General features: G+C 36.3%; 1 protein-coding gene across 1 annotated transcript; it reads left to right on the top strand.

Annotated features, from left to right (window-relative positions):
• The first annotated feature begins 965 nt into the window (after positions 1-965).
• RNF170 (ring finger protein 170) lies at positions 966-17,515 on the top strand. The gene is made up of 7 exons (XM_072404573.1): positions 966-1,221; positions 3,027-3,185; positions 5,051-5,126; positions 6,768-6,876; positions 7,245-7,318; positions 8,627-8,734; positions 9,895-17,515. Exons 2-7 carry the CDS (start codon positions 3,049-3,051, stop codon positions 10,162-10,164), a joined length of 774 nt encoding a protein of 257 aa, XP_072260674.1. The 5' UTR covers positions 966-1,221; positions 3,027-3,048; the 3' UTR covers positions 10,165-17,515.
• The last annotated feature ends 336 nt before the right edge of the window (positions 17,516-17,851 follow it).

The following is a 17,851-nucleotide window of genomic DNA, read 5'->3' as shown; positions in this document are numbered from 1 at the left end:
AAAAAGGAGAGAAGTGGATAAAGATTATGAAATCTGTATATAGAAAACTGGATATATGTGTGTATGTTTCTCCATCACTCAGAAACGCATGGAGACATGTCAACCAAACTTGCTATACATATGACTGAGACTCATGTGAGTGCACCGCTGATCTTTGTACAGCACTGTGCTATATGTCAGAGCTATATTTGGATGTATGTATGTTATCACTAGGAAACGCATGGAGACATTTAAACCAAACTTGCTAGGCATATGACTCAGACTCATGTGAGTGCACCGCTGATCTTTGTACAGTGCTGTGGTACATGTCAGAGGTATATTTGCATGTATGTGTGTATGTATTGCTCAGTGACAGTGTGCCTTTTGCTTAACACTCTATCTTTATTTGATTCCTTTACCTGTATAAAATAAGATTGCAATAAATAAATACCTGGGCAACGCCGGGTAATAAGCTAGTATTGTATAAAGCAGTGAGTACACATAGCTTGTGTTTTAAGTGCTCCATGAAGGAGTGGGGGTACATTGTGTGAGGAGTATGGTGTGAGGGAATGGGGGTACATAAGGCATCTGAATTGTTGCATGAAGAGCAGGGGTATGGAGCGTGTAAGAATGCAGCGTGGAATACATGTGAGAACTGCTGTATGAAATACTGAGGGTATGTGTGTGAAGTGTTGTATGAAGAAATGGGGGAACTTTGTGTGCAAAGTATTATATGAGGGTACATAAAGCAGAACTTTGTGTGCAAAGTAATATATGAGGGTACATAAAGCATGGGAATTGCTGCATGCAGAAGTGGGGTACATAATGTGAGAAATGCTGTATGAAGGAGTTATAGTAGAAAGGAAGAGAAGCACATAATGTGTGTACACAGCACAATATGAGAGCTCCTGAGACATGCAGCAGAAGCTGTGTATGTGCAGCAGGAAGTGATATCCATGGGTCTTCCTGCACAGGGCCCTCCTCCAGGAAGAGATGAGATAGTTCTCCTGTCAGGCTGATAGAATGGATTACACTGTTCTTCTGTAACGTCTCTCCTTGTACACACACTGCCAAGGGCTGTCAGGCTGCTGATATTCCTCTTTTCCCTCTCTAGACACTTCATGGAGTAGTCTGTGCCTTCTCCTGTGTCTGGGCTGCTCTCTACTTGTCTGTGACAAAACTTCTCAAGTGTCTGTGTGCAAGGACTGCCATACCTGTGAAGTGCCTATGAAACATGATAAGGTAATTATATACAGACAGTCCTATGGTTTATGGATATATTGTGTAGTACTGCAGATCTGTGTGCTGCATACATTCGTGGTTTAGTTGCCATGTTTCTTTACAGTTAGAAGAAACTCTTACATATTGATGATCTGACACAGGGGTGATTGTGCATAGGTATTGAGTTACAAAGTAACAGGTCTGCACCACTGCAATCTATGTGTGCACAGGAATTCTCTCTGAAAACACTCTATTAGTCATTAATCTGTGTTTTTATTTCAGGAGTCTATATATTTATAAACATGGAAAGTTTGTGTCCTCTATAGGAAAATATTTTGGATTTCTGTTTATAAATACAATATATTAATGTGTATTTATGCATACAGACACAATCCCTTACATCTTGTATAAGGTTTAATGTCAAAGTCATTTTAAAGGTTTTATTTATAAAACATTACATCCTGGGAATCAGTTACTGTCATTAAAACATATGTACCTTGAAGATTCCCACAAGGGAATGTTTGAATGAATGTCTGATTACCTGTTTTATAAATAGAGGTCTAAAAGGCATTTTTAATACAAATGAGCCATATTTCTGGGATGCTGATTACCCTCTCCTACACCACCCTCCATCCCCTTTTTGATTGTTGGCCTAAAAGACATTTTTATCACCTTATGTGGTGCAGCATGGTGGCTCAGAGGTTAGCACTCCTATCTTTGCAATGCTATGTCCCAGGTTCAAATATCCGCCAGGACACTATCTGCATGGAGTTTGCATGTTCCCCTCATGTTTGCGTAGGTTCCCTCCAGGTACCCTGGTTTCTTACCACATTCCAAAAAAAAAAAACATAGGTAAATGGCTTCCTCCCAAAATAACCTTAGACTATGATAATGACTTATGACTATGGTGGAATATTAGATTGTGAGCTCCTTTGAGAGACAGCTAGTGACATGAATATGGACCTTGTGAAGCGCTGCGTAATATGTCTGTGCTATATAAATACCAGCTGATAATAAATAAAGAGTATGTGAGATTGAGAAGGCAGGATAACAGGCTGCATTCCCTTAAAATATTACAAAGTGTACAAAAAAAGGAAAGACCCAGTTAACCCAAGTAATGTCATACAGCCAATGCCAAACTGCATGCACGTAGACCAGAATTGACAGTAGCAGATCAGCTGTTTCTAACTGCAGGGATAGAGAAAAGAAACGTGATGTCAAAAAATGTTTCTAATACACAGCAGTGCTCAACCCAGAAATTTTTTTAAGCTGGATGGGAAGAAATTGTAGGTGGGTGGCAGCACCTGTATTGTAACCAAACTCTTTAGTAACCACCCAAAAACAGCCTGGTGGGTGCTGAAAAGTGCCGGGTGGTGCGCCCAGCTAAAAGAGCCTGGGGAGGACCCTGCACAGTGATTTCAGAATTGCAATGAAAGTATTGCCTCTTCTACAGAAACCATTTAGTTACCAATTTGTAATTTTCCTACCTATACTTTTTCAGTTCTGCCTATTACCAGATTCACAGTGTTTCTTTTAAACCTTGCTGTCTCATTCACCTATTAGACCCAAGAGAAGAAGCGTACCAAATCACTGGTTTAAGGTTCTGTGTCCCCCAGACCACCAAGACTGCACTAAGCCTTTATATATGTGGCTGAATTTTTGTTAGGTCAAAGTACGTAAAATAGGTTTTAATGAAAGTTGATGGAATTCTGCTATAAGGTATTGCTTCCTTTTACATCATGTCTTATGCAGAATTAGTGAACTTGCAAAGTGAAAATTAAGATTTTAATTTAAATGTAACTATTGAGCATGTTATTGTCTTTTAGGTAATAACGTCTATAATCGGGAATGGCTGAAAACCAGCACAATATTCTGCCTTTACAGTTGGATGATGGATCGTTTATAGAGGGAGTGAGCAATCAAGTGATTATTGCAGTTGTACTCAGTCTGACCTTTGTTGCTACGCTCATCTATTTTCTCTTAAGGTATGTTTCTAGGCACAGGTCTTATTTTATACTTGGAGCAAATATTGTGAGTACTGTATAATACTGTGGTTGTGCAATATGACTCTTTTCAATCCAAATGGTATGGTATTATTAGAGATATTTGTATATTCTTCTATGATATGCATTAAAATGCCATAAAATTTATGCAAGCATTTACATAAAAATGTATGGATTGTAACAAGCCTGATGCAAACATATATGGTGAAAGAAAGATAAAAGGGTGTTAGCATTTTAAAGCACTGGTGTAATACACCGCAGTGGAACTCTCCTGTGTTGCATTGGATTTTAGCAGCACAGTGTCAGCACACCACATGATTACAACTTCCACATTAGCTGAGCCGGTCTTACAAATCCACACTGGTGTAACTCAGTGACAAAGTTATATATGTAGGTCAGCCTTTCTTGACCTGTTTGACAGGTGGGGACAGACCTTTCAGGATTTCAGGGAACCCCTGCTGTAATACCTATATCCACAGCTCACAGTATTTTAGTGTGGTGGTCAGGGGGAAGAATGTCACCCTTTCAGGTAGCCAAAAACATCATCTGTGTCACCTAAACTGACCTAACAGATCCAAACTGATCTTACTCAAGGAAACCCTAGCAATCCCATTAAGGAACCCTAGGGAATCATTGTCCCAGTAGAAGTTGAATCTCAACTCTTTTCTTATACATTTTAGGAGACACCAGGTGTTAGTTGTCCTTCAGGGAATAAAATAATGCTTTGAGATTCTCCTGGTTACTACTCCTAATCAATGCTTTTTCTAAAAAGTTATCCAAAATTTGTTTGGATAGCTGATCGTGCTTCATGTTGCTTTTTCTTTCATTTGTAATTTCTTTTTAATGTTTTCCAACTAGCTCTAGGGCCTTATTCAAACTACATTATACTCTGCAGCAACAGACCACAGCCCTCCATTTAAGGAAGCTTCTTTAAAATAAACATGCTGCAGAACTTATAAGGGCTCTTACTTACTCTTACTTACATTTTTGCTGTAGAACATACTAGGGCACACATCACAGGTTGGTGCATTGCAAGACATGTGTTTTTGCCCTGTGTTGAAGTTTTAAGTGTATAGCATCGCAATGTATTGACGTGTGTAAGGTGAATTTCTGTAGAAAAAAAGCACTAACTGTAAAAAATAAAATAAACTTTTCTGAATTGCTTTTCCCTATCAGAAAAAAATTGTTGATGCTGCTGCCCAGGCACATCTGTAGGACCACACAATCTTCAAGTGTAGTGAAGCCAATCTGTGTAGGTAGACAATTGTTTATTTTATGTAAAGTAAAAGCTCTTAAAGAGACCTCAGACATGATTACAGCAGAATTAGTGTCTGTATCACACTGTACTTATAGTAGGCTTTTTATTAGCAGCCCAGATCTAGTACGAAAGCCTGGGGTCAGGATTTTTATTGCACAGTTCACATCTAATGGAATGCTGGAAATTCTGCACTTCACAAAACACGAATGATGCAACTCACAAATGAACTCCTATCCATATGGCAGTACAGTGGCTTAGGTTCTAGCATGGGTTTATAAGTATATTGAGGTCCCAGGATGTGTTTGCATCATCTCCCTCAGGTTACTCTGGTTTCCATGCAAAAACATAATAGTGTGTTAATTGGCATCCCATAAAAATTTGTTTTAGACTATGTAAGGGCCAGTAGATTGTGGCAGTTGGTGACTATGGAGTCTGTAATACACTATATATATATATATATATATATATATATATATAAAATATAATTAATAATCATATTTTCACGACTAGCATGCAGAGTGAATACATATCTAGGGTAACTTTTTATTTCACAACATGTAGTTATGTTTCTTTCCCATTTTTTAAACAGAAATGAGCAGCAAAACATTCACCCTGAAAATCAAGAAAGGGTGAGGGCCATAAGGGAGCAGCTACAGAATGAACAAGTGAGTTGCTTGTTATTCCCTTTCAAGAGTTTAAAACTGTTTGCCCTTTGATATTTGTGACATCACACATGGATCAATGTATTTAATTAAACTTTAGATCTTCACTTATAACACTCAGTTTAGTCTAAATAAATAGACATGGGTATTAAAAATTAAATTAGTTTTGGTGGATTCTGGGATGATAAAAATGTTAGATTCCTTTATTTTCCGGTGGTGAGATCTCTGCTTTTTAGTGTTTAGGTCTGTAAACCTATAATGGCTATTACAATTTCTTTGTATTTATATTATGGAGTTTACAATAAGAGACACTAAACTGAACACACTTATGTCCACAAGAGACTAGTGGGAAATGAAGGTTTCATCCATAGTAAAGCATCATTTTCATGTGGACGACCCTTTATTCGAGGTACTTTTCTTCTGCTCTGAGCTTGGATGTACCTATAGAGAATGTAGAGGCTACAAATGGGGTTAGATTAGAGGTCCCTATAGCACCCCCTAAATAAGTATATCATTATTAAGTGAACTCACAGTCATATGTATGAGGGTTTACTTTAGGACTTTGCTTCTAATTTTTTGTAGAACTTGATTGTATTAGAATGTTTTTTTTTATAGGAAAGCATCCCATCTCTTTGTCTTGGTGACCCTTATAACCTAAACAAACGTGGAAAAGGGGAAATCTTACATTTTAAAGTTGTTATCAGACCTAATTATAGGAAATCGTGCAATATGGCCATCTTCTCTTGTGAAAGCTGTATAAAATAGAATCAACTATTACTTCAATTAAATTTCCCCTTGCTTTGTGTCTGTAATACAGGAAGTATAGTAAAAAATATTTCTAGGGGGACACAGAAAGCAACATTAAAAAAAAAAAAACATGGATTCTTTTCACTTTGCACAATCTATATACAGCACTGAGGTCACCCTTTCTTGTGACTGTTGAGAAAGATATTCTTTTTACCTTGTAAAGTAAGATATACTTGCCAAAATCTGCCGTCCAGGTTCCTTGACAGGGACTATTTCTGGGGTTCATTTTTACTGAAATCAACACATCTTCTGATTCCTAAGAGGACCCCACCACTGGATAGCCAATACAAAGTGTCTATGTAATACAGGCAGAAACATAGACACCCAATGAAGGACCCTGCCTCTTAAACAAGTAAGAAGACATGTGACTAAGTGAAGTTGGCCATAGGTCAGTTAAAAAGACATTTAGGTTTATTTTATTTTTTTTTCTCTGCCAGTGTTTGGGTAAGGGAGGATGAGAAGTGTTTGGCCAGAGTTCATCTTTAAGCTTTCTCCTTATAGACTTAAAATACAGTTATAGACCATCCAATCCAATTATACAACTCTAGTGTTTTCCCAAGCCCTTTTTAGGCGGGCGCACCACCCGGAACTTTTTAGCAACCACCCGACAGTTTTTGTGTTGTTGCTGAGAAGTTGCGTCACAATACTGGGGCATCCACCCGCCTACGATTTCTTCCCACCCAGCAAACAAATCTGTGTTGAGCACTACACTCTATATGCATGGTTGCTCTAGTTAAATTAAATAAGGTATGGGGATATTCATGAAATAAATATTTTCCAGGATAATGAGATTTGTGTTTCATGTGTGTGTTGCTGGATTTCCGCTTTGTTTTTTAGGAAAACGTAGTCCATGAGCGGCATCAGTTCTACTCAGATATGTCTTGCCCAGTCTGTTTACAGCAGGCCACATTTCCAGTGGAAACAAACTGTGGACATCTTTTCTGTGGTAAATACAAAAGTAAAATGATTGGGGGTAGGATTGTTCCTTTCTACAAGGGAAATGTTTTTTTTTGTTTTGTTTTTATTTTTTTCTCTACTTTGGGCTTGAAAAACTCCTCTTTCCTATTAATACCTTCTATACAAATGTTCATTTACACAAAGACAGTCTAAAAGTAAACTTTAACTAATTGACTTTCCTATCAGATAGAAATTAAAAATAATACTTGCTGTTTAATTCTATTTATTTCTAGTACATAACAAGGTGATATTTAGCTTGTGAGCAGTTGTTTTTTAAATAACTTATATTTAAGAAAATAAATATAAGTAAGAATAACTAATAAAATAACTAAGAAAATAATGCAATTTTTTTAACAGGTCAATGTATTATTGCATATTGGAGGTATGGATCATGGCTTGGTGCTATTAGCTGTCCCATTTGCCGTCAAACGGTAAGCAGCACTCCCCAGAATCAAGACAGGAAACATTATTTTGTTTTCCATTGTATGCAAATTTGTAAGTGCTTATAAGTACTTATATGGAACCAAAGTGTAGGAAGTGGGTAGATCTAAAGGATTCTTTTCAGACTTTTTGTACTTTATAATATAAAACATTACTTGTAATAAAACCTTGTCTTATGCTTTGTATATCAGTATTAAGTCCAACTGAACTTTCAGTTCAAATCAGCTAAATACCATTCAGTCACTTAATGTAAATAAATTCTTCAGCTATGTACACACCCCAGATCGTGAGTGCCTTGGACAAAAATCTAGCATGTGTACAAGGGTTACCAGCATTGTTTAGCGATCTGCTTTTTGCCTATTTACATGCTATAGGTCAGAATCATCACAGGTGTGTGTAGGATCTCTGCAAATCCACTGCTTGCAAAAAGCAAAGGTCCTATTCTACAACGTGCTGCAGGGGATATACTTTTACATCCAGTCTAGTTGGGTTTTACAGATTATGTGAAAGGGATCCTGCCCTAATCAATACCATGCACTTAAATGCTTGGCTTTTATGCTCATGCTTTGGTTTTTTACTTTAACCAGGAACAAGTATATTGATAAAGATTTTTGACTTTTCTGGTACTTCCATTTTCTACATTCTACTTCCTAGTGTGTGACTTTTTCAAGCGAGATATAGCCAAGCAGCTATAATTTTCAGGATAATCAATTTTACCCTCTTTATTTTTGTCAGAAAATTCTTATTTCATGTAAAAAGTATTATCAATCTGTATTCTATTTTTTTTTTAAAGAAGCGTGTCACAGGAGGGATTCTCTGTTGGAGAATCCTTCAGGTCCATGTATTTAAAGCAAAACTATATTTGTTGGTGGGTCATGGTCGCATCAAAGGTAGCCTTCATCTTCCCTACCGACTTCCAGGATCCTTTTCCACCATTGGATGTATGGGTGAGAGTTACATTGTCCCCGGCACCCTGCACACAGGGCTGAACTCTACCCTACATGGCTCATGCCCTGATTTAATTTGTTTTTTTTATATAAACAGACATCACATGTTTCTTTTGTCATTTAGCGCTGTCTCATTGTGAATTTTTGTTTTTTAAGTTTAGGTCTATATTAAGTGATTTTCTACCAGACAATATTGCTGAATGTCAGATTCACTGCTTTGTAACTTCCTGCTTCTATTTACCATATGTAAATTAATTTGTGCATAAGACAGCCATATTTTCCAAGAGAGAATAACTATTTGTGCCTTTTTATGATAAGCCTATTTTAATCCAGTACAATTGTTCACTCCAGGTAACATTACTATTTCCAATGTTTCAAGTCACTGAACAACAAGATGTGCAAGAGATATTTCAGGAAGTTAACAGCTATAATAGAAGATTTTCAGGACAACCTCGTTCTGTAAGTACAAGTTGCATAACTGTGTTACATTTTAATAGGTAAAACTGGATGCCTTTTTAGCTCGGCAGTGCAGTAATAGAGATCCATTTCCTTGCCTGCTATTCAGTCTGTTTTCAGCCTACATCATTTGCACAGGAATTTTAAATTTAGGACCACTTTGTAATATTTGTGTACTTTAAGTTCATTTTTAATGTCAGCCATGTATGTGACCAGTTGCTCACAAATTCAACTTTTTTCTGGAATCCATTTAAATATTTGTCATAAATATTACCATCTGTCTTTAGCTTCAAATACAGCTATACGGTATTAGCTGTACTGTTTATTTTATGTACAGTAAGCATTATCTGTGGCATGCAGGAGCCCTATTGGTCTGAGGACAAACACTGTCCAAAATTTCCTCTGAATTCACTTTCATTTTGAGCAGGGAGGTAATGACCAGGTACTTGCCCCTGACTTCCTGGTAACTTTCTGTGTTATCTTGGCTTTAGGATAGGAGTGTGAAGTAAAGCTGCATACACACCTGCAATTTTTCTCGTTGGAAAGGATCTTTCACGATCCTTTCCAACGAGAAAAGACTGCACGATGCATGAACGATGCTGTACATACAGCACCGTTCATGCTCTATGGAGAGGGGAGGGGGAGAGCGACGGAGCGGCACCCTGCTGCGCGCTCTCCCCTTCCCTTTCATTACGATCGGTCGTCGTCCATCGTCCATGGATCCGCCAGGACGGTCGTCGGACGATGGACGACGACCGACTGTACACACGGCAGATTTTCGCCCGATAATTGGCCGATACCGATTATCGGGCGAGAAAAATTTGCCGTGTGTACGCAGCTTTAGAACAGGTTAGAACTTTTAGCAATGGTCTGTCCATGGCTGCTTATCACAGTTTAAACCACCCTTAGATTCCTGGTACTGATTTCCCAGGAATAGGAAGTGGGTTCCCAAGTGGGCCAGATGGACTTTCTGCCTCTTTATCCAAAACTGAAAAAAAACCCAAAATGGATGAGATTAGCCTGAAAGGAACTGGATAAAGACCATTGCCAGGCAACTGAAAGTAGAGTACAAAAAATGCATTGTCCATATATCTCTCAGTACATGTTTTCTTTTGATAGAACTAATTCCTTATTATCATTTGTTTTGTATTTCAATGTTCTAGCTTATGGAAAGGATTATGGATCTGCCGACCTTGTTACGCCACGCATTTCGAGAGATGTTTTCAGTGGGTGGGCTCTTCTGGATGTTCCGAATCAGAATTGTTCTTTGTCTGCTGGGAGCCTTTTTCTATCTTGTATCACCACTGGACATTATTCCTGAAGCTCTCTTTGGTATTCTAGGGTTCATGGATGATTTCTTTGTCTTGTTTTTATTGCTTATTTACATTTCTATTATGTATCGGGAAGTTGTTACCCAAAGACTGCACAGGTGAAAAAAAAGGTATGTTCCATACAGTAGCCCTCAATCAAATACTTCTCTATGCAGGATTAAATATGTGAATTTTTTGCTTAACTGGAATTGTAAATGAGTAATTCATGATGTAATAAGACTTTGTTAAAGGTTTATTTGCTTCCCAGAATGCTTTTGCCATTATATCTGAAGCTTCCATCACTGTACCCTTGCATGTATCTTATCATGTAGCTTTTGGATGGCTGCTTGATGGGTTTATGGCAGGCCAATGCTTCAGTGCCCATTGGTTGGTATCACATTGTACTAAGTTACAGCTTGGCATACATACAAACGTTCAAGTTTATAGTTTAGAATTTTTTATTTTTTTTTGTTTGGAAAGAATTTAACTTTCACTGTCTGAAACTAGCACTTCATTGTTATGTGTTCTTATGATTTTAGTAACCCATACATGGGGTTTCATACAGACTGGCAATTGGAGTAAAAGTGGAACCCTGCCCCAAACTGAATATTCAGTTTGGTGTAAACCTGTGTCTCTAAAAGGGAATGTATTATCTTTTCATATTTTTTCATTTTTAAAAAAAACATGAAAAAAGATCAGCTTTATGTAAACAGTATTATAACAATGAGTGATAATGTTTAACTTTTTTGCAGTTTGTAAATACATAAAGTATGTACAGTGCTGCATAAAATGTAGGCATTTTAGAAAAAAAAATTAAGTAATAATAATTAAATTAATACATGAGGGCAGTCATATTTGCTCATTATGTATGCGGCTTACTGATTTCTCACACTACATAATGGTTGTGCTTTACTTTTTCACAATGCAGGTCTTGTTGGCTAAATAATTAAAAAAAACTCCCTTTAGGTTTTGTCAGCCTAATATGGAAAATGTGTTACAGGCAAAATCTTCAACAAAAATAGGCAGTAAAGAAAGCCTGAAAAAAGAAAAAAATTCAGCCACCATTATAAGGATAGCTATGCTGCAATACATTATATTGTTCTTTGGTTTGGATGGACTTTAAAGTAAACACTACAATAATAATTAAAACTATTCTCCCTGGAATAGTATGCACTATATTTTATTTGTACAGATAATACCACTAGGGAAACTCACCACACCCCTAGCACAAATGTAAAACTAAATATTTGGCTTTGATGTAAGGCTTACAGTGCTACAATATGAAGTAAATTTGTTATATATTTCTGTAAAAAAAAATCCAATATTGAGTGGGTAAAACAGTGTTGCCAATCGCGTATTAATGGATTCCCTATAGAAATGGGGTAGTGAGGGATAAGAACCAGTTGTTTTTTTTTTATTGTAGTCTGTATTCTGTTTCACTCTTTCTAGCTATCCTGGATCACCAGTGTCGCTGGGAATGAAAGTGAGGGTAAATCAAGAATTTTAGGTTGCCACCAAAACAGGTATTGAGGGAAAATCTTTCATTAGGGACACCTGTTACTGGGGGATCTGTGCGGTGTTTTTAGACCGCAAAGGTGATGTCCCTTCTGCAATAAAACAATCATACATGCCTGTTTGAAGGTTACAGTATTCTGCGTGTCAAATTAAGAAGATGCTTAACCCGTAAGAAGCCGGATGAAGATGCTTGTGATGGAGCAAGGAGCTGTAAGTGTCCAAAAAAACTTTTGATCAGGGATGTAAGTATTTTATTGCAGAACAGACATTCTCCCTTCTGCAAAAAACAATCTGTCTCCTTGCAAGTTTTTTATTATTACAATATATTTCTTCTTTAAATTGCATATCACCAGGCCTGTGGGCTGTCATATGGAGGACAGGGGACATACCTAGCCCTAGGCAAATGCAAAGTAAGCTTCCCACAGTAGCAAGATGAGCTTCACAGTTAAAGAAGCTGCAAACATTTTATGGTATTTCATTTGGTCTATCAATCTATGTGCTGTTTGATTTTGATTTTTCACTGATGAGCTGTAGTTGGGTAGCTGTTAGTTTGAAGGCACGGTTATTCTCTTGTAGCTGGCAGGCAAAACCTGTAATATACACAGAACAGTAAGGGCAGTAACACACAAATGCAGATTGTTACTTTATTATTTAGTCTAAAACAAAACAGCAGACCTTGCTTTATATTTCATGTATACATGTCTGTGATGTTATATTACAGCCGTGTTATTTCTGATTACAAAATCTTTATTTCAGTCTAAATAATATTAACATATGGACAATCTCAAAAAATCAAAAACTTAGAAAGGATCCTGGCAGAGCACCCTACCCTGTTTTATATTATTTTGCACGTGTGAATGAATCTGAAAGGGTAAGTTCACTCGTAGGGTTCTGATAAAACAGGGAATCTGACTCCCTTGTATGAGGGAGTGTTTGAGGGAATGTCTGATTCCTTGTTTTATAAATAGAACCCCTAGTGTAGTTACACTTCTTGTGTTCCGTTATGTTCCCATGAGAAGTAAAATAGTTATTCCAATGGTCCACAGCCTCTTCTTTAGAATCCTTACTGTTGGTGCCACTTGTGTAGGATCTATCTGTATTCCTCTTATGGATACAGTGATACATGAGACTGTGCAACACAAGGACTCTGCAGAGTATGATTATTAGGTACAGTGGAAATAAAAAGTGTACACACCCCTGTTGTGCCAGGTTTTTGTGATGTAAAATATGGGACCAAAATTTTTTTCCAAAACTTTTCACACTTTTAATGTGACTTATATCCTGTACTTCAGTTGTACAGTACTGTAATTCAATTGAAAAATAAATCTGTTAGGGACAAAAAAAAAATATACAATGGAACACGGTGCAGAGACCCATCAAAAAGCATACAAAATATGGGACAACAGTGAGGTTGCAAAGAACTGGACGTCCCTCCAAAACTGATGGAACAAGACAGAAACTGTTCAGGGAGGCTATCAAGTGACTTACAACAACACTGACAAAGCTGCAATAAATTATGGGAAGTGATGGTTGTGTACTAAATATGACAACAATCTCCTGTAGTCCCCATATGTCTAGATAATGGGGTAGGATTGCAAGCCTTTTCTAACAAAGAAAAACATCCACGTCCAGCTAAAATTTGCAAAAAATAAAAGTTTCTCAAGAGTATGTGGGAAATGTAATATGGTTTAATGAAACCAAGATTGAAATCTTTGTCCACAATTCAAAAAGGTAGGTTTGGTGCAGGAACAACATTGGACATTACCAAAAGAACACCAAGACTGGCGGTGCCAGTATCATGCTTTGGGGTTGCTTTTCTTTAACTGAACCTGAGGCTTTAGTCAAGGTGAAAGGAAATATGAACAGTTTCCAAATACCAGTCACTTTTGGCCCAAAATCTTCAGGCATCGGCTAGAAACATTTCCACGTAACAATGACCCCATGTATACATGCAAATCAACCAAAGAATGGCTTAGTCAAAAGAAAATTAAAGTTTTGGAATGGCCCAGCCAGGGGGTAGACCGATATCCAATAGAAAATCTGTGGGGTGGTCTGAGAGGGCTGTGTACAATAAAGGCCCTAATATAAATAAAAAAGAGATTTAGAGCATTTTTGCAAAGAAAAGTGGGCAAATACTGCCAAGTCAAGATGTACAAAGCTGATAGACCCCTACTCAGGAAGACTGAAAGCTTTAATTAAATGAAAATGTGCTTCAACAATGTAGTCTAAAGGTGTGCACACTTATGCAACAAACTTATCCTATGTTTTGTATGATTTATATTTTTTCCCTAACAGATTTATTTGTTTTTCAAATAAATTGTACAGGTTATAGATCACATTAAAGGTGGGAAAAGTTTGAAATTATTTATTGTGGTCTCATTTTTTTTATGACAAAAACCTGGCATTTTAACGGGGATGTGTGAGAATTAAAAGGGGTATAAGGAAGATCATCCGATCATCAAAAATAAAACCTTACTACAATGCCACCTTAAGTAAGGACAAATTAAATTCCAGAGTAGGAAACTTTGACATGCTTTACAGTGTATGCAGCAAACTGTCAGCCCACAAAAATCTTTTGAAAAATCGCAAAGTATTACTGTGTCTCTATACCACTCTACCTGTTATAAAACAGAGTTTTCCAACTTGTGGTAAAGAAAGATAAAGCACAAGGGAAAAAATAAGCCTGTCTGTCATTTGACCAGGGATAGTTAATTGATTTTAGCAAAGTTGTTTTTGCTGCAAAAATCATATTTTTGCAAGTGATACAATTTTTGTAAAATTTAGGCAAAATTTTCCCAGATGGCATGGGACTTTTAGAGTTAATTACCTCAAAATGATACATCATCTAGTTAGAAATAAAAGTTTACATATTCAAAGAAATTCAGTATTGGGGTCTGAGCCACCATCCCAGAGGCTTAATATCTGATTCTGAATAGGCCTATTGTGGCCTACTGTCCAGCTACTCTAGAAATACAGTCATAAAGCCAAGAATAGTCATGACCACCTGAAAGGTAACACAGTGATCACAGGTGAACAACTACTCCTAAATACTTCTGGGATGTTGGCTGTATTAGTACATAGTAGATGTTAATATGTGTTATTAAAATCCAGTATTACCATACAGAAGCCCTTCTGATGTAGATTGATAGCAGTATGTATTATTTACAGCTGCATCTATAATGGTGTATAGGGAAGTAGTTGGGGGTGACTTTACTGGTATCAAATATTAGACTGTAGCCTGGAAGGATGACAAGTATTAACACAAGAGCATGTAAAAATAAAAGTTAAATAAGCTCTAGATGTCTTTTTCCTTATATCTGCAGCTCCCGCTCCTTTCTCCCTGTGACAGTATCTGTGAAAGGTTAAAGTTAAGGACATTAGAGCGAGGACCTAATTTCTTACACCTTTTCAACACCAAAAACTTTGTGCCGAGAGCTACTGGTGCCGACCGCACCAAAACCCACATGCCAATGCATTTGCGTCACAGATATTTTTTTAGACAGTACACTTTTGAAAACCAACACATTTTTTCATTCTGTTCTTTTCAGTAAATTGAATTTATTTTTACTAGGTTAACCTGAAGTTAAAATATTTAGCTTCCCTTAGGACTAATATGAAACCTATCATTAAATAAATATATAAATTATCTGCTATTGCTGACCTAACATTCTGAAAATAAACTTTGGCAACCACATTTCTTGTTTAGCTTTAAAACTTTGTGAAACAATTGACTGGTCAGGTAGGTAGAGCTGGAACTTACCTTACAGCATATATGTTACACGTACACAACTTTGTGCTACCAGTCCAAACCATATGATAAAAGGTTTGAAATATTCAGGTTGATGGTGATAACTGTGAATCACATCTGAATAAGGTGTGCTTCCTCAGCCACTTGTAGTCTCCATCAGTAGTTTATGTGACAGGTGCACAGCTAGTGGTCACCTCATAATGGACAATGCCTAAACAAAAACCTTCATGCCAGTGTCTCCTGGTACTCCTAATGGCAGCTCCATATTTAACAAGAAACTTTTACAATTGCATTTAGATGTTAAAGTTTATATGTAGGGTTTTAATACCAGGGTTAAGGGTTACTTTACTTGCTTTACTTTTAGGTGGAATTCACAATGTTCTGCAAACACATATAGTTATATATGTCCCATAATTTTCTCTTTTAAAGCACACTATAGTGTAAGTCAATCTTGCACTTTACATAGTTATGGACTTTAAAATGTAGGTGGTAGCTAATCTAATCCAAGGAAGCAACATTATATTCTGCTTTCATGTCTTACTCCTTAGTCTTTCCGGTATCTGGTCTAATAATGCATTTGTTTTATTGCACACTTTAATTGTTGTGGCTGTAATGTCTCTGCTTTGGTAAAAGTTTAGTTGTATTGTCAATGTCATCCATGCAAATTCTTTCTTATGATTGATACATTCTTTTCTAAAAATCCTAAATGAATACTTCTGTACCTGAAAGATACTTCTGAAAGATAAAATACACCTCTTTACGGGTAAATATGGAAGCTGCCATTGATGATGTGATTCCAAGGAAAGTAGTATGTCACTGGTTTTTAGCAAACCAGTAACACTACGTATATTATGCCTGAAATGTTTGAACTCCCATTCTGTATTTTCTTGGTGGCTCATTAGGTAGCTGGTATCAGAATGACAGCTCTGGAGTCTGGACCTTAAAAACAAGTTGACCAAAAACAGCTTCTGTCTTGCTACATGGGTTTTCTTTAAAGTATAACTTCTTCTTAACTTGTTGTAACCAGCAATACTTGTTATATTTACAATGGATATTCATTATATCTGCAGGACTGCTGGCCATTGGGTAAGATTGTCTGAAGTACAATTTCCATTAGCTCATATGTACATGAACTTTTACCTAGCAAATGTACCTTTATTTTAATTAGTTGCTGAGAAGTGTATGCTTATTTATAAGCATTATATTATGTAATAATACTTATAGCATGTACTATTATTTACAAGCCTAAATTCACAATTTTGATTAGTAATTTCGTTGAAGACCCCCCAAAACAATTAAATATTACAAGAAACTAAAGAAAGAGCCAATAAATTTAACCACCAACATATAGCCAGTGCTTTAGCTGAAGGATTACTATTCATATCAGTAAAGTATTTTTTCAATGAGAGAAATGTGGAAGCTGCTATTTCTGAAGATAATTGTTACCAAATTATTATGCTGACACACAGGCTGATTTATTAAAGATCAGAATCTTTACTCAATAAATTGTAGCTGTGTTCACTTTAACATTAAAAAACCTTCAACTTGTTTTTTTCATGATTGAATATTTGAAGCCACACTGATTTAAGCATTCTGAAAATGAGTGAATAATTGGTTTTTGTTGGCACACTTGTTTTGAGTTAATAACCTATGTATTGAAGCAAGATAATCAGAGGGACAACCATGAAAGAATTTTACACAAATATTTTCATGATCACTATCATTTCAGATGTGAATTTCTGGTTGTGGCCTTTGTAAAAAAAAAAAAATAAAATAAAAAAACAAATCTGTTTGCCACCATCTGTTTTTCTCCACTGAAAGGGTGATCTAAAACATAGAAACATTTTCCAAACTGACAGTATCGATCACATTAGGATACAATCAATGTGTGTTTGGGTTAGGTAAAACCTGACATTCAATTATACTGGCATACTAAACTTTATGCACTGCCATGCGTAATAGCTTTGTATTTAAGATTGATGGGAAATTCACATAGTTCTAAATGATTGATTTATATACTGTTTTTTTTAAAGGGAAGGGGAGTGTCATGTTAGTATGACTTGCATAATATAAAAGGGCTAACAAAATATTGTGCAATATTAATGCAAGTTCTAGCTCAGTATTGTTAGCTTGCCTGAAATAAAAGTATTTGGACTAAGTTTGTATATGAACTATATGCTGCAATAAATATTAAAACTGGACATGTAATCATTTGTGTGTGATTTCTTTTAGTAAGCTCTTTTGACTGTTGGACTTTTACAAAGCTCATATTAGCTTGGAAAAAAGGTTAACTAATCTGCCATTAATGAATTCTGATTCCTGGTATATATACTTTTTTCTTTTTATATGGAATATTTACAAGACTCTCTTTTAAAATATGACCAAGGAAGAATGTAATACAGTTAACTAAAGGGATTACACAGTGATAAGTTAATCATAGAAAGCAGGAAAGAGGGGTAGGATGAACACTTAATATTATAGGTTTTTAAAAAAAATAAACAATACCAATAATCAACTTAAAAGGAAAACTAAACTTGCCATTAACAA

This window comes from Pyxicephalus adspersus, chromosome 3 (genome assembly GCF_032062135.1).
Source record: "Pyxicephalus adspersus chromosome 3, UCB_Pads_2.0, whole genome shotgun sequence".
In the NCBI taxonomy this organism is placed as follows: domain Eukaryota; kingdom Metazoa; phylum Chordata; class Amphibia; order Anura; family Pyxicephalidae; genus Pyxicephalus; species Pyxicephalus adspersus.
Note: the sequence above shows the minus strand (reverse complement) of the source record. Positions and strands in the feature narration are given on the sequence as shown.